This window comes from Sylvia atricapilla, chromosome 1 (genome assembly GCF_009819655.1).
Source record: "Sylvia atricapilla isolate bSylAtr1 chromosome 1, bSylAtr1.pri, whole genome shotgun sequence".
NCBI lineage: Eukaryota > Metazoa > Chordata > Aves > Passeriformes > Sylviidae > Sylvia > Sylvia atricapilla.
Window position 1 is genome coordinate 104,764,974 of NC_089140.1, and position 22,469 is coordinate 104,787,442.

Here is a 22,469-nt window from a genome sequence, read left to right on the forward strand (position 1 = left end):
CTCCTGTTTTTTGCAAAGATCTGGTATGTCACTCCTATCCAAGTATTTCCTGTTTGTTTTGGAACTAAAGAGTCTGATAAATTCTTTCAACACAACAGAAATTGGAGACAGCTACACTGAGAAGATAAAATGCTTGAATGTGTAATAAACAGAAGCCAGATTTAACGATTATTTAAAGTAATATAATAAAATATAGCTGCTCTGAGGTCATAAACTGATTTCAAAGCAATGAAAGTAGCATAAAGTAATATCAAAATGTAAAAAAATAAATACAGCAAACATTTAAAAAATTTTAATCCAGAATTTCAAACTCTAAGCCATAACTTACAGTCTTCTAAGTAGATAGCATTTTTAATTTTTTTTTCACTGTGGAGTGTAGGAAAAATAGGTTCAAATGTTATTTCTCCTTTAATTCAGAATAAGAACAAATTTTCAACAGCAAAATTTCCTAAACACATACATCCCATGTTTTCATCAGGACTGATATTTAGACAAATAAGTTAAAAGAGAATTCCTCTTTCTAAAAAGTGCCACATGTTATAGAACAGCATGAGCCCAAGCGAGCATTTAATCAAAACTGTTTAAATTCAGAGTGGTCTTAATAAACCATGAAGGAATTCAGTCATTGTTCCAATATCAATCCATATATAATCGCCGCCACATACAGTGTAAGATTATATATAGATTTCTTATTGGCCAAAAATGCTGCCCATACATAATCAGGAAGCACAAGCCCAAGTAAAGCTGTGTAATTATATACAAACCATTTCAGCTCACCCTTGCCAAGAAAAAACATCAGCAAAAGTGTTGTCTGCATGAGCAATTAATTCCTGCAGAAGGCTGAGAGCATCAGACCGTGCACAAGGCTCTTCACCTGTGACATTCAGTAATACAGGGGTGAACAAGTGAGTGAACACACCTGAATATATCATTTGTAACAGTGTTCTGCCTGACCAGAATCCACTTGCCATAAAACTAGCAACAGAGCCTTTAATGTATAATTTAGAATTTACCTTCATAAAGAATCCTTTAGGTTGGAAATGATGTCCAAGATCATCGAGTCCAGCCATTAACCCAGGACTGCCAAATCCATCACTAACTCATGTCCTCAAGAGCCACATCTACACATCTTTTAAACACCTTCAGGGATGGTGATTCCACCAGTTCCCTGGGTTTAAAATGTCACAAAACAATCCACTCAATAGAGTTCACCTGGACACATACAAGTTATGAACTTTCAGCTTTCTTGTTCTTTCTTTGCAATTAATAATCATTAATTGCAGTCTTATTTCACAAGACTCTTATGATATATCAAAGGTTGGGTAAGAGCAATCCATTACAAGAACTGCCACCACCCTGGAAAATGCTTCCAGTGGTATAAAATGCCTACTTACTTAGCAGAGTAGATCATGTCCCAAGGTTTCATTCTTCACAGTTCAACCCCACCATAAAAGAAAACCATTTCAAGATTTCTTCTCTGGTGACCAGATGCCCACATAGCTATGGCAGTGGATGAATTAATCTCCTGCATTATCACCTTCTACAGCAATTGTTTTTCTGGGCCAACTACCAAAATCGGCAAAAAAACTCCAAAATGCAGCAAATGAAGGGCTCACAGAAGCACTCTGCTTTTAACTGCTTGAAAAAAGCTTGATCATGGCAAAATTCATGTTTGTGATTTACCTTAGCCCCAGTAATTCATCACAGGTGCTAGAGGAGGGTGATAAAGAAGACCACAGAGCTGGAGCATCTCTCCTATGAAGACAGGCTGAGCTGGAGTTGTTCAGCCTGGAGAAGAGAAGGCTCTGGGAAAACCTTATAGCAGCCTTCCAGTGCCTAAACAGGAAGGGGGCTACAGGAGAGATGGAGAGGGACTTTTACATGCACATGTAGTGATAGGACAAAGAAGAATGGTTTCAAACTGACAGAGGGTAAGTTTATATTAGATATTAGGAACAAATTCTTTGTTATGTGTGTGGCGAGGCACGGGAACAGGTTGCCCAGAGAAGCTGTGGATGTCCCATCCCTGGAAGTGTTCAAGGCCAGGCTGGATGGGGCTTTGAGCAGCCTGCTGTAGTGGAAGGTGTCCCTGCCCATGGCAGGGGGGTTGGAACTGGATGATCTTTAAGGCCCCTTCTAACCCAGACCGTTCTGTGATTCTGTAACTCTATGTTGAACTCTTTTTCTGAAATTGGAGGCTGCACTTTCACGTCCCTTTTCTTCACCTCAGGGGTGCGAAAAGGTCATGAAGAGTTACCAGAAAACACTCCTGGTCACAAGGAGCTCATTCCCTGCAGGAGGGGGAAGTGAGAGGTGGCTGAAGTTATGGCCAAGGCTGTGCTAGCTGAGCCTGTTTGCTGGCAGCAGCTCACTCAGTCCCTCTCAGGCAAGGTAATGCTCGTTCATGTAGCCAGCAAATGCAGCCAGTTCTCACCCTCGTCCCACGAGGCACCGAGCTGCTGCTGAATCAGGGTTACACAAAGACAAATGAGCCCAACGGGAAAGGGCAGGGAAATGGAGACAGCTCACACTCATAAAATGAGAAACACAGAGTCAGAAGAATTACAGAGACTATAAAAATCCTCTGCACTTTGGAAGGTCCTTCTACCAGCAAATCCTGGGAAGTCTTTTCCCCACAGTAATTCCTCTTCTATGTCATCCAAACCTCAAATTCCTCTCTGGAAATGAATGTGGATGGGACTATATTTCCCTGTGGTTGTTGCTGAATGACTCAAAACTTTTCCCTCCCTTTTCCTGTGAGACTGAGGGGCCACATCAACCACCAGCAAAATTTTGCACTCTGCATTTTAGTTCTGTGAAAGGAGTAGCATCTGGGCCAACAGAACAGGAAAATTGGTTACAAGTTCCAGCTTTCTTTAATTGCAAATACAAATATTATCAATATGTAAAATAAAGGATAATTGGGTAAGTTATGGTTCTTGGCTGGGTTGATGGAGGTTTGCAGGGGTGGACAGAAAGTGGCTCCATGGCAAATGTCCTGCCTTTAGGACAATATACACTACATACACAACATACACTACAACATACACTACACAACATACTCCACTATGAGCTGGACCAAGGCAAACTGCCTCAAAGCATCCTTGTTTGCCACAAATACCCTGCTCCTAATGTACATTAACCTGGCCACATCTCCAGCAGATTCTTCTTGGGACTTGTCTGGAAAGGTCAAGGGAGAGAAGACCACTGCCAGGAGCAGTTTGTACTCTCCAAGCTGGACTCACTGCTGAATGTAGCAGCGTCAGCAGCTGCGAGGCCGAGCAATGGCTTTTTTGCCTTGGTCTTCAACAAAAAGATGTCTCAGATCTTTATGCCTAGAAGTGGCGGTCAGGGAGAGAGAAACTAGAAAAGGAGAAAGAATTGAGTCAGAGGTTCCTTGGGAAGCTTTTGATCTATGTCGATGGAACTAGACAGCATTTGTCCAAGGGTTCCAAAAGGTTCAAAGAATAGTGGTTAAGGATTCCTGCCACCTTGTCTGGTGATGGGTTACAAGCAAGATCTGTCCTATCTTATACCTTTATTCCTGATCTGAAGGAGAGAATGGGATACACTTTGATTAAGTCCGCAGCTGAAACAAAACTGGGGAGTGCATTCACTGGGCTTGGAAGCAATCCCGGATCTAAGTAGGCTGGAGGACTGGGCAAATAGAAATGTTTTGAAATTGAAGAGCAAGTACAATTTTCTCCTCCTGGGATGGACCAACTTACTGGAATGGGACAGGTTGGGGACTGGGAGCACGGGGAACAGCTCCACAGCAAGGGCTGTGGGGGCTATGGAGGACAGCAAGCTGAACATGAACCAGAGATGTAGCACAGTAGGTGAGAGCAGCTTCCTGCTGGGAGATTAGGGAAAAGATGGAGCTGGGCTCTACACCTTGGGAGGATGAGAGACAGCAAGCATGAGCTGAAACAAGGGAGGTTCAGACAAGATACAAGAAGAACCTTTTTTCAGCCTGAGTGATGAGCCTGAGTCACACCAGGCAGGGGTGCAGGTTGCCCAGAGAGGCCATGCAGTCTCTGCCTTTGGAGCTTTCAAGATCCGAATGGGGAAAAGAACTGACCAACTTGGTCTGGTCTCACAGCTGACCCTACTTGGAACAGAAAGCTGGAGCAGAGACCTCCTCATGGTTCTCTCCAACATAAATGACTCACTGTTGTGATTTTTCTATCCTACTGGGTTTTGTTCTCTGACACTTCGGCATATATTTGGATATTCATTTCTTTGCAGGTACCTTGACTATGTTCATTTAATAAATGAAAAATGGAATTTATTACACAGGCAAGAATCTCAAGGGGAAAAAAAGGAACACTGTGAGCAGACCAGCTGCCTGTTACCAATTTTGAAGTACATTTTCTGAAATCTAATACAAAGCAAAACCAGTAACACTCCAAAATGCAGAAAAATACATGGTGACAGAAGAAGCAAACTCTTCCATACTTAAACTTATAAACATCCCCCAGGAACAATGGTCAGGTGGTGCCTCTGGTGCCTTGTTTCATTTTCATTCCCCATGAAAATGTGTTTTACTTTTACTGCATGTGGCACATGGACTGAACACAGTGCTGCTCCATGCTTCACAGTTCTCCCTGCCCTTGCAGTTACCCATTGCCCAAGAAACCCCAGAGATTTCCAGGTCATAAGGGAAAAGTTTGAACAAACAGGTGTATGTATATACTTTTTCTGCAGTTCATGCTGATTTTGACAGATTTTGACCAAAAAATTGTTCTGTCAACAGGCATGCCTGGTCTCTTTCCATGAAGAAAACAGCCTTACAACTGACAGCATGAAAACTCTGCACTTCAAAGGGTCATTTTATGAATGTGTAACAGAATTCTTTCCTCTCCATCCCAAGTGTCTCTGAAGGAGCAACAAAGCTGGTGAATAATGTGGAGCTTTGCTCTTGATCTCTGTGCTGTTCCCTTTCTGGGAGGCAGAGCTGAAGACCTCACTGAGCTCTGTCAGCCACAGCAGATGTGCTCCTGCTAGAGCAGGAGGGAGTTTTTTTCAATCTCAATACTCTGCCCTAGCACCTGCACTGAAACGGGCTAATAACAGCACTTATTTGCTGAACTTCAAACTGAAATGTTTGGAATACCCTTTACACAAGACTCTGGAAGCCAGCTGCATGCTGAGCAGTCATCTTTAAAGTAGAGGAAAGAGGTCTATACTCTGCCTGGGGACGTCTGAGTGGGTGATGCTGAGCCTGGAAGCTGAAGGCTGTAACTCATTGCTCAGCTGGGCTTGTAGGTGGATTTATGTGAATCTGAGAGAAGTATAGATGCATGTGTTTCATTCCTCGCAAATATCTCGAGTAAAGAAATTGACTTTTCTATTGTGGGAGAAAGCTCTGTAGAGCTTTCAAAAGACCTGACAGCCTGGAGTAACAGAAGAAAGATCAAAACCAGCTTGTTCCCCTGTGTCCTCTCCACAGATATCTCCAAACACATTTTGGGTTGTCTTCCCTTTATAGGATTGCATGAGAGATGAAAGATTAAAATCACTGGCCACCATGGTGATTCTTTCTTCATTCCTGAACGGGTTTTGGCCTTTCCTTAAAGTTACCCAATACTTTCCATTATAAGGAGCTTACAACCTTGCCAAAATTCAGTCATTCTAGCTGTAATTTCTCCTGCTGGCTGGATGTCTCTGGCTGATTTTGTTTGGACTTCTTTTGATAATTTTTTTTGGAAAAATTTCAGTCATTTCCAAGAAAAAACCTAGGGGAAAATGTATATGTTGTTGTCTATGTCAAAAGCCTATTGATGTTTTCCTTTAAGAACTCTCATTTCCCAGGTTTTGCATCACAATCCTGAAATCTGGTGGGTAGGTGATCTTTGTGCCTGGAATAACATTTTCTCTTTCCCATTGGGAGCCTGCACAGCATAGAAGCAAGATGTCAACCCCAGATTTGTACAGTGAAGAAAACTTCAGGTCTTTTAAGAGTTCTACCTCACTTATTGTAAAGGTCAGAGAAGAGGCAGGGAAAAAGAAATTTCTGATTTCAAAGCTGAAGCTAGGGAACAAGACTCTGACTCTGCCAGGCAGTGCCTATGTGATGAGAGCAACTACACTGGGTCTGGTTGGGATGGAAATGACTTTCTTCACGTAGCCTGCACAGTGCTGTGGTTTAGATTTGTGACCAAAACAGTGCAGGTAATACATCCATGTTTTTGCTGTTGCTGAGCAGTAGTTTCACAGCACCCAAGGCTTTCTCTGTTTTTGGCTCTGCTGCCCCACGAGTAGGCTGGAAGTAGGCAAGAGACTGGGAGGGGACAGCTGACCCAAATTGCCCAGGGAAATTTCACACCATATACATCATGCTCATCAATAGAACAGAGACTTTTTGTGCTTAGCTGCTGCTTGAAGACTGACTGGGCATAGGACTGCTGGTGGGAGGTGATGAGTGATTGCCTTTGCATCAGTTGGGATCTTTTTTTCCCTATTCACTTATTAAACTGCCTTCATCTTGACCCATGAGTTTTTCTCACTTTTGGCTTGCCAGCTCTCTCCTCCGTCTCTCTGGGGGAAAGTGAGCAAGCAACTGGGTGGGGGCTGAGCTGCCACCAGCTGGCCTCAACCCATCCCAGCAACTCACCAACATCCAGCTCATCCCAGTCTGTCACTACCCATGTTTTTCTCAACAATCCTGACAGGAACCCTATGGCTCCATTTGCAGAAGGGCTGAGCTCTGCCCCCTGACATGGAAGTCAGTGGGATGTAGCCTTCAAGCTTGTACATGACTGTAGCTCTGGATTGTTGGTCTTCTGCAATCAACAGCACCCCTAATGTCCTCATGTCCCAATCCCCAATCATGGGGTTTCACTCAGAGCCCGCCAAGGGTGCTCTTTGCAAGTTTCACATGCATGGAAAGATGGGAGAGAGAGGTCAGAGGCAGCACACTGTGTAGCTGAGCCTTGTAGGGTTGTCACTCGGACTTTTAGTCCAGGCTTGGAAAGTGGAAGGTGCCTTCAGGTGTATAGTGTAAAGATCAACAACAACATTGGGTATCTCAAGAAATTATTGCACTTCAAGTGATTCACTTCCTAGGAGAGAATAGCTTTAATCTTACTGTGGCTCAGTCCTATAAAATGGAGGTATTATTACTCCTTATTGCTTGCAATGTTTAATCAAGATTTCTGAAATGCTACCCTGATGACAGACATAGAAGAAATCAATAACTTTATTTTCAGAGAAGAGCATGAACATTGCAGTGAATGTGACCTATAGGAACAATGAAGAAAAGATAAAATATTGAATGGGTGCTCCCTAAATGAGTTCAGTCCCTCATCTGTACCAAATAAATAGAATTACCGAAGAAAAAAATTAATACAACATTATAAACTAGTATCCATATTGGTATTTTTTGTCAGTAAAAATATATATCTTGTCAATAATTCCAAATATGGGCAGGTAAATTGAAGGCCCATGGGAAACTTTCTCCTGGCATTTCCTATCTTGTGAGTGCTCGATTTCACCACCTCAGTAATGTCTTTTGACCACAACTATTTGTGCATGCCTGACAAAATGAAAAAGCCATAGTATCTCTTCATAGCCCTCATTAGTATTTTCGGTGAATATCTCATGCTCTGTAATCTACCTGAAAGAAGACAGAAGCAGAACATCAGTTGCATCAGAAGCAACTGTTGATAATATGGTCTCAGAAGCAATATATGAGTATGAGGAACTATTTATCACTACCTATCTTTCGGTACATTTGTTATTTTTGAAGTCCATTTGCTGTAAAAAAAAAGAAAAAAGAAAAAAAAATCAATGTAAACCTGGCATATGCTACTAAAAATACTAATCAGTGGCCATATTTTATTTTCACTACATCCCAAAAAGCAAAACTTCAAAGGTTCAACATTGTCCATAAATACTAATTTACATAATTTAGAGATGTGTTCTACATAGTGTGCAAAATACTTTACAATTGCAGTCATGATGTTCCCTGATTTTCAAAGGGTTTTTTTCTGTACTTTTTGGGCCAAAGTCAGAGCTGAAGAGTTGTAATTTAATATTCCCCTGGACCTACTTACACCCACTTGTTGAAGCATCAGGGAGTCCTAATGGGTGGAACTCATGGGCTGAGGAGCCAAAATACATTGCAATAATGTTAACTTAATATAGGGAGGATTCACTGTATTTTTATTTGCTTTTCTTGCTATGATCGTCTCCTGTGACCAAGCAATATACAAGCCACACTCAGTCCCTGTTTGACTCTGAGGTCTGCACTGCCAGCCAAGTGGTCAGGAAAACCACATATGGTATTCCAGTACCTGAAGGGACCCTATGAGAAAAATGGAGAGGGACTTTTTACAGGAGACTTTTTACAATGACAGGACAAGGAGGAATGGGTTCAAACTGAAAGACAATAGGTTTACATTAGATATTAGGAAATAATTCTTTACTGTGAGGGTGGTGAGGCAGTGCAACAGATTTCCCAGCGAAGTTGTGGATGTCCCATCCGTGGAAGTGTTTAAGGCCATGCTGGATAGAGCTCTGAGCAACCTGGTCCAGTGGAAGATGTCCTTGCCCACAGCAGGGGAATAGAACTAGATGATCTTGGAAGTTCTTTCCAACCCAGGCCATTCTACGATTGTATGATTGTATCCTGCATTTGGACTTACTATATGGGTCTCTGTTGACATAACCAGCAGAGTGGACACAGCTGAACCACACTGTGTTGGTGTCTATAAGTAGTCTGCACCTTTGGGCTTCCCCTCTCTCTAGTGCCCAGTGCCCTTACAAAGACAGCTCCGTGCATCACTTCACCTCTGGGAGAAGTTGCACAGCCAGACTGGGGCATGCAGAACACACCCAGCTGAACCCCAGATGTGTGGCACGTAATGACAGCCAGACTGATGCTACTCTGGGCTGACACAGCCCAATTCTGGGTTCCTGCTGGCTTGCTCCCACTAACGATAGCCATAAGCTGAATGTCACTGGCATTTGGACAGTCTCAAAACATGGAGAGATCTTTGCTGCTTTCTATCATAAATCAAACTCTGGCCAATATCATCTTGATACACTCCAGCTGAAGAGCTGACCTAGATAGACCTCAGCAATAAGAATCTATTCCTGAGGCAATCAGATTATTTTTCTGTGTGTTGAAAGAAACATATACAATGAGCAAACAAAATGTCACAAGTAATGTATAAAAATCTGCTTCTGCAAGGATCCCAATAAAATTGGCACTAATTATTTGGTCTTGGTTTTACTGTCTTCAACATTTAAGCACTCTAGCAGTAATGGAATTACTTTTCATTATGGAAATTTTGGAGTGCAAATGTCAAATATTTCATTGCTTTGGATATGCAGCAGATACAACAGCTACAATTGTTTTAGGCAATTTTGACAAAAAACTGTGCAAGGCAATTGGTCTGTAAATTGCCAGAATAAAATTTCACAAACTTTCTGAACTGCGAACAACTTCTCTTCATTCAAAATATGAAAAAACACCACAATGATGTGTTTTACCAAATATCAAAAATATGAAACCATGGTCCCTCAATCTCATCAGCAGATGATTGTAATAGCTGTACTTTTACTTGCATTCCAGCATTTTGCTTTTATTTAAATTTAGTGCAGTGGGACTGTCCAGTCTATTCTAGAGCTGTCTTCCTTTTTTCCTTCCAAGATAAAAAGGTCACAGCAATTGAAAGACAAGAGAACTGGCACATGAGCCTTTCTTTGTATGACCAATGTCCAAACCATGGCTAGAACAAGTCTGTATCTCTGAGTAATTCTGGCACACTGAAAAGACAACCAGGTGTTTTGCTGCTTTCAGAATCCCCCCCAGTCTCACAGTGAATCGAAAAATAGGAAAGGAAAAACAAAAACCAACCTCACTTGCCAGAGAGAAATCTAGATAACTAAATACTTTCAAATTATGATGGTAATTACCCAGATTAAGAAAAGGCTCATCTGCAGATTTAACAAAATTATTAGCAAATAACTTCACCATTTGTTCAGGATCATTTACAAACTCATTACCCAGATCCAAGGATAATGTCTTCACTCTGGGCACAGCTCCAAAATGGTCATTAACAACAATATGAAATTGTTGTGCAGAAAAAGATTTATCATTAAAATATGTTATAATACTCAACTCTTACTTTTCAATTGCACATTTTGTATGGAACCCAAATGGTACTTACTTCAGACAAATGATCTTCCACATATGGTTCCCGTGTCACATGCAGTTCTCCCCAGTGATGCATGCAATTATTTTTTTCAGACATTTTAAAATTTAATTTCTGCCCTTTGTATTGCATGTGGGTTCAGGCTATGGGAAAGCTGCTGATCAAAAGAGAATGCCACACATGCCCCCATGTGCAAGGACCAAGGCTTCCAGCATCTCCAAGGCTTGCCAAATAGCACAAATATTTTAGGTTAGGCTCTGGGAATGAGCCAGGTGAGAGTAATCGTCCATTATGAAGTGGAATCAAAGTGAGCAAGAACTGAACACATTACCTTGGGTTTAAATCACTTTAGCACAGCCTGCACAATTTATTCTAAAGTGCATACAGGGAGATTAAACACTGACATCCTTCTTTTTTGGATTACTGCTGAATTTGAACACATTTTGCAGAGTAAAAGTGAGTGAGACCCATTATAAACAAACTTCCTTGATATTCAAGAAGAGACTGCAGCAAGGGAAAAATAAACAATGCACATGTGGTTGGTAAGTGCTTAAAGTCACACCATGCCACAGCAACTGCAAAGCACTCACTCGGGTACCTTATTTCAGCATTTGATGGATAAATTGTAATAGCTCCATATAAACAAGCCATATTAAGGCAACATGCAAACATTTCTAAAGAGGGATGATTTGTTTAGATCTTTTAGTCCTTTTCTGAGTCTGAATCTGGCTGCAACATGGGATTGCTATGTGACAGGCAGCCCGTTGCGGTAGTAAGCTGCTGCTATATTATTATTGTTGGATGAAAAAACAGGCCTCAAAATTTATGTCCTGAACTAGGGTAACAAAAAAGCCCCTAAAATTAGGCATTTCTGTGAAATTAGTTTCCCTAGAATGTGGTCTAAAGTTTCCTAAAAACAAAAGAACATGAAAATATACTTGAAACTTTTTCTGAGAAGATCAGTGGTTTTCTGCAGAAAGGCCAAGTAATGGTGTTTGGCAAATTTCACCATAGATTTAAATGAAACTTGAAAACTATGAAAGAGTGTATAAAAAGCTAAAGTTTGTGAAGGCCTGTGACTGGGCAACACAGTACTATGTTTCCTACCATAATACAAACCTGTATTATGCAATGTACTGCACCTTAAATACCTATGTATTCAGCAGTACATATACAATAATGTATATTATAACGATCATCCACTGATATTCCTTAAGTGTGCTTGATCAATTACCCCATCTCCATGTTCCATCAAGCATGTCTTCTCCTTTGTTAATCCCAGGATTGCTAAGGGTGGTGATGGTGTCTAACATCCACACCTTCCTCTGGTCAACAGACATGGATCAGTGGGAAGGAAAGAAGAATGCTCACTTCACAAACCAAAACATAAAATGCTTGGGTTTCAATGAAAGATTTGACATACGAACCAGTTCATGAGTTTCCTGCATTTCTTCACTAAGATTTTTATAGCAGTATTAGCAGAAGCTCATCAGCCATTTAAATGAATATATTTTTACATATACATTCCTACACATTCCTAACATATGCATAAGAAATCCAGCGTGAAATACATGATTAAAACCCAATATAGAAGCTTACTCTAGAGATATGGAGTGTCCCACTGTGTTCACGAATTAATAAATATTTTCAAGTTACAAGAATGAAGGTAGACCCCAGGCCTACTGAATGAATCCTAAGCTCTATATTAATTCAAAATAGTAATATTTTTTCTTTCAATTAATAAGGAACATATTTTCCTCAGATGCAGCAATTCACTCATCAGGCTCTCCAATTTTGGTCGCTGCCCTCCAGTTTATTAAGGTTACTGTATAAAAAATCAGAATATGTTATCATTTACTGGTTTTGAGGAATTTTCTAAATTCCTGCACAGTCCTGCTCTTTGCACATCACCTGATGACACAGATTTAAGGCACTATTCTTCTTTCCTCGTTTTTTTTTTTAAGCATTCCTTTTGCATTGTGTTTTCAAACAGAAGTACCCTCCTATGGAGAAAAGGGGCTTCATTATTGCTTTCATCCAGTCAATGAAAAATGATGGAAAGTAGGTTTCTTTTTGGAAACCTACTCATGGGCTTTGGATCAGAGTTTCGATGGCTTTCAGTTTGGAAAACAGAATTTTATTGATTCTTTAAAATAAAAATTTTAAATTAACTTAGGAGTCTCACACCACCAAGTAAGCATGAGTGTGTCTCATAAACACTGTGGTCCTAATCCAACACAACACTTCAGGGACCCTGCAATTACCTGATGACTGTATTCAGATTTAAGTGTTTTACTCATGATATTCCAGTCAACTGCTAGAGTGTAAACTAAAAGCTGAGTTAAGTCTCTTTGATATCTGAGCCCTGCTCTAAAGCAGCAAATGGCTACTGCAGCTGGTATTCCAATATTTTCATCAGTCCCAAACTAAAGGTACTGCCTCCAAATCAGTGAAACATGCTCAAGCTGAGGTCAACTCAAGAAATCAGACCAACTGATTTCTGGATCTGTTCTTTCATTTTCGCTCTAGAGTAACTACTTTCCATGGATCTAATCCTCCATTCCTTGCTGATATGAGATCACACTTGATAGGTTTCCAATGCTTTTTGAACTGGTGTTAAATTAATGCTGTGAGCCTGAGCCACGACCTTTCTGCTACACTGCGGTCCTTAATGGAGCTATAGACCCTCTGGAAAGACCATGTAGTATAATCATTACTTTGGGCATTCCTACATTCAGCAGGCTGTGATACCTTGAACTGCAAAGACAAAATCGTGTGCACCTTCTCACTGCATTAGGAGGGACTCTCTGGTTCCTCCACTTCTTCGTTCACCCCAGAAAGAGCTGGTGCACATTGCACCTGCCCTGCCTCACCAGCACTGATGTTAACACTCAAAGCTGGATCATAAACATTTATCACCGTCTTCAATTGCCTAAATATTGGTAGCTTTGCAGAGAAACAAACCATGCCTTTCATGAAAACAGGAGCCTGGAAATGATCCCTAATTCTTGGCAACGTCCAGAACTAGAAAAATAAAAGATGACTGGCCTGTATATCCCTAATTCCACAAATATTTACACACACTCTCCAGTGCCTGTAGTGCACGCAGTCCCAGTGTGAATCCAACAGGACTACTAGCGGCCCTTCGTTCAGCACCAGGGTGAATTTCGCATATTCTGCAGCCTCTTCCCTGCAGACAGCTCTGCACCCCGCTCCAGAATCCCTCCATCGACGTGCCGCGTGTGAGGCACGCTGCTGTGGGGAGCCTGGAGACATCACACTCACGAGGAAAGCCTGCACGGGCGTGGGGAGCGCACAGTCAGGACCGCTCTACACCGCGTCTCGCTTGAGCTCCCCCGGCCACTGACGGCTGCCCCGTAGCTCCCGTCCAGGGCCGCTCTCCCGGGACAGCCCCCGCTGCCCAGGGTTCCGCAACCCGGGAGCGCCGCGGGACGGGCTGTGACACCCACGGGGTTCGACACCCCCGGCCCCATCCGCCGGCGGGACCCCGCGCCCGCCCCCGCCTCCCGGCCCCGGCCGCGGCCCCTTCCCCGGGGCGGAGGGAGGGAGGCGGGGCCGGGCCGGGCTCCGCGGGGCTGGCGGCGAGAGCCGGGTGCCGCCGGCGGCCGAGCAGCGAGGGCGAGCGGCAGCGGCCGGGGCTGCGCAGCAGGGCCCGCGGCGGGGCCATGGCCCGGCACTAGGCAGGAGCGCTCCGCCGCCCGCCGCTCCCGGCGGCAGCCCCGCCGCGCCCCGTGCGTCCTATGCGACCCGCCCCGGCGCCAAGATGAAAGGTAGGGACGGCAGCGGCGCCCGCTCTGCCATCCGCACACGTGTGCCGGGCACCGCGGGCAGGGCGGGAGCGGCAGCCTGCGGGAGCGCCGTGAGGGAACACTGCGCGGGAACGATGTACGGGAATTCTGTGCGGGAATTCTGTGCGGGAACTCTGTGCGGGAACACTGTGCGGGAACACTGTGCGGGATCGGCAGCGTGCGGGAGCGCCGTGAAGGAACACTGTGCGGGAACGATGTACGGGAACTCTGTGCGGGAACACTGTGCGGGACACTGTGCGGGAACGGTGTGCGGGAACGGTGTGCGGGAACGGTGTGCGGGAACACTGTGCGGGAACACTGTGCGGGATCGGCAGCATGCGGGTGCGCCCTGCGGGAACGCTGTGCGGGAACATTGTGCGGGACACTGTGCGGGCACGGCGCGGAGTGCGGGCACTTCAGCAAGGGGCCATTGGGGAGGGTGCCCGCGGGGTGAGCCGTAGCCAGCTGGCAGGGCACGGTGCGGGCAGGTGGCGGGCAGGGCAGGGCGCTGGCAGCCCGTGCCGAGGGAGGCAGAGCGGGGCTCTCACCGAGAGAGGTCTCACCGAGGTCTGCGCCGCCACCGCGGCTCGGCGTGTGCCGGGCTGTCCCGGTCCGGGAGCGAGCTGTCCCTGTGTGAGTGTGACTGTGTCCCGGCATGTGTGCTCTCCTCTCAGCACGGTTTCTCTCCGCACTCAGCTTTCATCTTCCACCTCGCCGGTGCCCCGAGAAGAAAACTTGTGTTTCTCCCTTGTTGATTTGTTTATTTTTTGCCAGCGTTTTGCGATGTTCTTGGTGGTGCTTCTAAACATCTGGCAGTGATTAGGTGCCAGTAGAAGCTTAACTGGCTTGTGAAACGTATTTGGCGTATTTCTCCTCTACATCCACCGACTGGAAAATTTTTGGTCTTTACTTTGCATCTGTTCAAACTGAAACTTTGTTTCTTTTCTTTTTTACTCTCTTTTCCTCCCTTCCTTCTCTTTCTGTTTTAAACGAGTGGAACATTTGACCCTGTCCTACATAGCCGTCACTGAGAGGTATCACAAGCTTTAAAATGAAATAAAGAAGCAGATTGCCAAATTGCTACACTGTAGCCTAGTAAAGATGTATGGGGGGTGTGGTGCAAGAAAGCTTTCTGTTTATGAAAATTGATAGCCTTACAGCAAAAGGCAGAGGCTTTAAACACTGGGGAATACTTACACTGAAAACATCAAAGGACATTATGGAGAGTTTAGGAGTTAGCTAGGACTTTGTGAGAGTTGAATCCAGTGTTTCTTCAGAGGCAAAAACAAGCTTAAGGAAAAGACATACATATATGAAAATTGCTTCTGGGCACCACTGTGCCTGTTCTTGGACTGCAGAGTTTTATTCCAGATGCCAGGAGGCGAGTAAACATAATGATAGTTACACGGAGTTTCCAGGGTCTAGGACACCAGATGATGTGATTATTTATTCACTTGCCAGAGTACCTGCCTGAAGCAAGGAAAAACTTTTGAGGGGCATTTATTTTGAAGGCCCCCACATGCACACACCTATTTAAGTTACTTCTGGCACTGTGGCATGGTATCTCTCCAGGGCATGCAGCATATTAAGAAGAATGTATTTACAATGCTTTTTATTTATAGGCTGCTTATGCCAAAATTTTTGTCGTCAGCTTGTCATTATCAGCATAAGTGTAAGGTCAGGAACAAACCAAAATAATGGGGATCTGGCAGTAGGTAGAACAAACCTGTGCCTGTTACCACCGAAAGCCTTACACTCCATTCTTTGGAGTTTTGGGAAGAGGTGGGATGCAAAGGACCAAGGATGGAAATAACATGTAATGCGACTTGTGTCTCCTTCCATTCTGCTTCCACTGCTCTTTGCAAAGCAGAGCAGGGGCATTCAAAGGGAAGATGTAACTCCTGCTCCTGGGAGCACTCGCTGGTGCCCCACACTCCATCAAGAAGGAGTGCTAGTCCTTACCATTTGGCTTCCCTAAGAGTGATCACAGCCATCTTACTTCTTTCCCCCAGAGAGTTACAGAAATCAGTAATAAAACATGCAAAGAAGAACACTTGAATGACTGTGCTAATAGCAAAAGAAAAGCGTCAAACAAATGATCACATCAAGTGCTCTTGCCAATGTTAGAGAAGTTAGAGAGTCAAACCAGATTTTGACTCAGTGATTTCCTTTTCTGGGTACAGACTTGGCTTTTCATATTTTCTCTTCAATCTTGATGGTAGTGATAATTGTAGAACTGTAGAACTTGGTATAGTTACACATTTTTCTCAATAAAAACAAAAAGATCTGTTGATTGCAGCTGTCTCTGTATCTACTCTCTCTAGAGAACGGAGGAATATCTAAATAATTACATCACTAAATATCTGTAAGGAATAAATTATATTCCATTATATCCCAATGCTGCTATTTGTAATGTGTTATGTTTTAAATCAGTAAAACAAATTGAAGTTTATGTTCAATATGCTAGCAGTTTTATTTCCAGCAAACAACACTGAGCTCACAGACTTTGTCATATTTTTTAGTAATAATTCATATGATTTATATAGGGATTCGACTGCTTTAGGGTCAGATTTATCTTTATCAAATGATACTTCTAAGTTATAGTTATTTATTGGGTTATGAAGGAGCACTCGTTGCTTGGGAAACAAATGAAAACAGCTTCCTCTTAGTCAAACACCAACACATGTTCGAAAACATTGGCCCTGATTTAAGACAGGGAGAAGCATTGTTAAAACTGAGAATTTCTTCCCCTATAACTGCAATATATTTTGTAATTCCTGTTTTGAACTCTATCTGTAATCACTACTGTCATGGCAGTGCTGGTGATAAGTATTTTCCTCTGAAATATGGATACTCTTTGGATAACCACTTAATGCCCAAAATCAGGCGTTGACAAAGACAAGGTGGTCATTTTGGGACTGTTGCTCCAGGATGACAGAGGAGCTCTTAATTATTGATGCTTAAAGTAGCTTAGCTGCTTCTTTTCATTCCTCTTCCACTGCCTCCTCCTCCTCCTCTCTTTCTACCATCACAAGCACCTTGCTATGTACCACTTGTATAGCAACAGTGCTGGAGGATAAATCATCTGGGATCCTGTGCTTGAGAGCTGGAATGCGACCAAATATTGTGTCTTGTGCCATTCCTCTCCTTTGATACTAAAAAGTGCATGGGGGAGAAACAGGTGTGTCCTTGGTTGTGTTCCACTGGGGCAGTGAAGCCTGCAGTGCCTGGGAGCAGCCTGGCCTGAACCTCTGCCTTTCTTAGCCTTTCTTCACCTCAGCAGCAGCTCAGTGCGCTCCGGGCACAGTTCACAGGAGATAAGGGCACACCGAGCTCTCACAGCATATGCCAGCTCAGTTCACCCCAAGTTTGCCTTACACACTAAACACTTAATCAGACAAATAATTAACATATGACCTGTATTGCTAAAATTGTCCCTTCTGTGGGACTTTGAGCCTGGATGTAATTTGCAAATAATGCCTACAATAGCAAAAGCTGACTGTGCATGCAAGTTCAGTTGTTCTTTCTTGACTACCTTGAGAAGTCTTAAATAATTTATTTATATGATGTTTACCTTCTTGACAGGTTTTGTCTTTCTCTCTGTTTTGATGCCGCTGCTAATTTTAAAGAATAAAAGGAATAAAAGTTACAATTCTGGAACACAGCACAAAAGTCTCTCTCTCTCTCTCTTTCTCTCTCTTTCTCTCTCTCTGTGTCCTTTGTGCACAATATCAAATGAACAGTCATCTGCAAATAGGTCTTTCCTGGATAGAAACTTCAAACCAAGAATTTCAAAAAAATCCAGTTCAGAGCACTTTGCAGAAGCCAGAAAGCATCTGAAAACCAAGGATTAGAAGTGGAGTGATCCAGTAACCTTTCATCAGTCCATTTATAAAAGAGGTTATATGAACATAGTGACATAAACATGAAACATATGCAGGAGGTCTGAGTGGTGTGTGTTGGACATGTCACAGGACCCTACAGCAGAAGTTCAAAGGCACAAGCAGTTATAATAAATGTGTGATAAAACACAGAACAAATCCTGAGCAATGCTACTATACAGTCGGTGTGTGTCCTGAATTGGTTGGTAGCACAGAGGATTTTAAACATATGGATGAGAAAGAGGCAAATGTGTGTCAAAGCATGTGCTTATTAACAATACAGAGGAAAACAGAGCTATGAAATTAGAAGAGAAATCTGTTATTGCACAGATAGAAATATTACTGTACAGCCACAAAGGATATTGAGCAGAATTAGCATATAAGCTATTTATGACAGGAGTGTTTTCAGAAAGACCTTGTAATTGTTCGTTATTGATTCAATTCTACTTTTCCAAGCCACACAGGACTAAGAACAGCATAGACAAACCTCTATGAAGAAGGGAGTTGTTTATAATGTCCTGTGACTCCTTCTTCTCCTACTTTGGATAATATAGATGCATTTTAGACTGATTTTTCAGCTGAGGGCTGAACAGAGCCTTTTTTTTTGTCACAACCACTAAACAGTTTACTTAGATCCTGAAAGACTGTTGTGCCCCAAGGTTCAGACACTTCTGCCTCCTAGGATAAGGAGGGAAACCTTTCCCTTTTGCAGAGAGATAGAGCTGATCAGGCCTTGCAGAGATAAAACAGTACAAGAAAGAGAGCTAAGAGAAATGCCAAGCATGAAAGCAGCTCAGTACTGCTAAGGATGCATACCCAGTTATCTTCAGCTTTACAAAACCTTCCTTATCCTGAGGTTCTGTATGTCAGAACAGAGAATCTCTCCTTCCAACCCTCCCCCTTGGAAAGCAAAATAAAGACGCTTTTTACAAAGCATGGAAAGTGAACCTGATCCTCCTCATAATGTGAGTGTGGTCTGTGAGAGTGAGGGGGCAACCTAAGATGAATTGTCTTTGGAGTTTGACCACTTCCACCTAAAACTGCAACCCCTTTTGGTGCATAAATTTGAGGTGCAGACTGAGACATCACTGGGGAACAAAGTGAATGAGTTATGGGAGGTAATAGAGACGTGTTGTTAGGAATGTGTGTGCCATTTCAATACTGCTGTTAATTGCCTCCCCTGACATACAGGCAGGGAGGCACAATTTTTCAGTGCACTAATGAGAACATGTCTGTTTGCTCTTAAATCATTATTCTGAAATATGATATGATTTAAACTTTTAACTTCTAAGGTTGATCCTCCACACCATGCTGCTGCTCCTGACCCCAGTATGGTAATGATGTTCTGACAGGCTAACAAGTTTTGTTCAAAACCCCCTATTTACTGTCTTCATCTTGTGCCTAAAAAGCAAAACTAGACTGATTGTTGTTATACCTCTAAATTTCCCAATCTTCTGTCTTTTTTGTGTGTTCTTAATGTAAGTGATCACATTTTTTGGGCACAGCAGTAGGGGAATAGATGAAGACTAAGATATCAAAGTGCACTCATTTGTCATGATTATTGGTTTTGTTTGTTTTATGCATGTGTTAGGTGATGGGAGACACCATTCAAGTTATAGGATAGTACCAAGGGAAGATCTCTGAGCTAGGACATTGCCTCTTTCAATCATTAAGATAAGCAGATAAACTCCCAGATCAGCAGTCCTAGTTGGACACAGCTGAGGAAAAGCCTCAGCTTTGTTGCCAGAATCCAAGCTCAAACAACATCCCAAAGGATGCTTTGGGATGCAGGGAGGTGGGCTCTCTTCCAGGACTGCCTCAGCCGAACCTTTGCCATGGCTGCTTTAAAGATCAGGTACTCTGCAAGGGCGTAATCCATGTAATCCCTGTCCATAGGAGTTTGCTGCGTGACAAGCAGACAAAAGAAGGACTTGAAAATATGGGCCAACAACAGTGACTCTTAGTGTGACATGTCAGCTTGGGATCCTGTCAGTCAGGAAGTGCTTTCAGTGTGGGGTAGGAATTTGTGAGAGAGGGTTTATCAAAATAGAGGCAGAGAGAAAGACTTGACTATGAAAAAGGACTATAAGGAAAAAAGTAGTGGAGAAAGGCAGAACAAGAGGACAAATGAAATAAAGCATCTGTGAAGAGAAAGGGGAATGAGCTGCCCATTAGCACAAGCAGCAGACTATCCAGAATAAAAGCTATGAAAACCAGTGGAAACCAATTAGACTGATGAAGTCATCAACATCTGAGGGCCACAGCTGCTTGCTGTGCTTCTGCTGGCTCCATTTCACCTCTAGGTCAGCAGTTTGAATGTAGACCCAGTTAACAGTGAGCAGAAATGCATATAAATCTGGTGGCAGCTCAAAAAGCTTTTGAAATGTGATACGAGAAAGATATTGGTGCCGCTGTTCTTGTCTGCCTGAACAGTTGTTAATATTACAGAAACCTCACATGTGGATGAATTTTGCCTTTCAGTGAAGGTGCTGAGATGGAGAGAGCAGGCAGAAGCAGCTTTTTCACACTGCAAGCAGTCTCTCATGAAGGAGATGCACTTGTTACACAGTTTTAAGTAAAGTTCTTCATCCACGCTGATTCATGGGTTATGGAGTGGAATATTGTGATTTTCAACTAATGGGCACAGCTTCTTTCTAAATGGTAGAAGTCAAGGTTGCTCCTTGATAATATTAGAATGATTTTTACAGAATTGCACTGGGATATAGCTCTAGAGTTCCCATTAAGTCAGTAGGAAATGCTTTTTTCCCATTAAAGCTCGTGGACAGAGAGAGTTATTTTAGAGGAAACTCTTACATTGGATGTCATTTGTACTACAAATTAATCTTACAGTCTGAGTTCCCAGCCTGGTACTTAGGGGTAGGTTCTAATGTACTGTAATTTGAGTTTTCAGGGGTGAGTTTGAAACTTGGCATGACAATTTTCAGCCCAAATGCCTCATTCTCTCCTGGAATAGATTTTCCCAGATTTTGAAATGCAATGTAGAGTATTGGTTTGTTTGCTTTATTTAAGATTTCAGACGAGGTCTTTAAACAAGGACTTTGTATCCACGTTTGCAGCGCACAAGTCTTCTGGAAGTTATTGGATACCACGTGTCTGCGGCCACCATATGACCCAGCATCTCTAAAGGTTTTGAGGTCTTGTTTGCCTCATTAGTTAATTAGGTTTAAATGGCTGAGCAAGGTGTACTGTTAAAAGGAGACAGCTGGACACGTACATTAGAAGTTTTCTTTAACACCTTCCATATGCCAACAATGACACCCATGAAAGGAAAGGGCTGAAATGGAAACAACTTCCCTAAAATCACCTTGCACCAAAGGCTCCTCAGATCTGGTGCCGTGGTTTTATGCCCTGTATTGTCTCAGGGGCAGATTTAGCATTCATTTTGGCTCCAGGCCAGCTCTTTCTTACTTGACCTCAGAATGACTCATAAATGATCCATGATTAATTTATTTAAGATTTAAGAACAAGAACAAGAAATTAAACAGTTCTACTCCACAGATTTGCATTGCCACTAGCAAATTAATCAAATGAGAGTCTAATTTGTTTTAGATTAAATGAATTCCCTCTGTTCGCTGTGTTAATCCCCAGCTGAACTGCCTTTTCATGATTCCCACTCCCTTGAAGCATTGTGCTGTAGCTTATTTAACTCTACAACTGTATTTACTAGAGGTGTTGCAGTAATAGCTTATAACTGGAGGGCAAGTTGAATTGGCATTGGTACTCAGTGGGGCATGGATATTGCCGAAATATCTCAGAGCTTTTTTTTTTTTTTTTTTTTTTTACTTTTTTGGACAAGAACTCTTGCTGTGCACTGACTCCCTAAAATATTTGATGTTTGCTGTTCAGCCACAGTAAGACAGTGGTTTGTAGCATTTTTCTGTAAGCTCCCCAGTGCAATCTGCTCTAGCATCCAAGGAGACTCTTGTAAACCAAACAAAACAGGAGATTTCTAGTGGCCCTTCCCTTACAATAATACAATTAAATACAATTAAATAATTAATTTAAATACAATTGGTTGCTCACATGTGTTTCTGTTCTGCCCAAAGTTCACATTTTTTATGGACCTTCCTGTTGCCAGAGTTCTGTGTAAGTCAGTGGAATAAGGGACTAGCTTTTCATGTTTCTTCATCTTTCTTGTTCTGGATTCCCTATCTTTTGGTTCACAGCTGAGAGCTCAGTCAAGTATCTTATTACTGAGTTGGGGCTGATCTTCCCTGTGCAAAAGAGTTAAGTCTTGTGACCAGGACATAACAACAAATTCTCCTTTACTGTCTGCTTCAAGGAGGAGTCTGCCCTTCATATTTTTCACCCATGAAAGTAAGCCTTGCTTGCATATTAATGCATGTGTATGTAACTGAATTGCTGCATTTATTCCAGCCTGCTTTGTAATTGAGAAGGACTAGATTTAAACTAAACAAAAATATTTCTAACTTAAGGCTTTCACAGTGTCAAACCCCTCCTACACCAGTTGCAGCCTCACTGAAGTATGGGCACCACTGATGTGAAAACAAAGAATTTCCATTTCTAAGATCAGTCATGGGTGCTCAAAACTCATGAATTTCTGCCACAACGATTTCTCATACTGCCTTTAAAAG

General features: G+C 42.7%; 1 protein-coding gene across 1 annotated transcript in view; it reads left to right on the plus strand.

Annotated features, from left to right (window-relative positions):
- Nucleotides 1–13,769: 13,769 nt before the first annotated feature.
- The window catches only part of COLEC12 (collectin subfamily member 12), a 95,722-nt gene continuing 87,022 nt past the window's right edge, over nucleotides 13,770–22,469 (plus strand). The window contains exon 1 of the mRNA XM_066329621.1: nucleotides 13,770–13,954. Coding sequence (XP_066185718.1) covers nucleotides 13,948–13,954 — 7 coding nt within the window. The 5' untranslated portion in view covers nucleotides 13,770–13,947. The remainder of the gene's footprint in view (nucleotides 13,955–22,469) is intronic.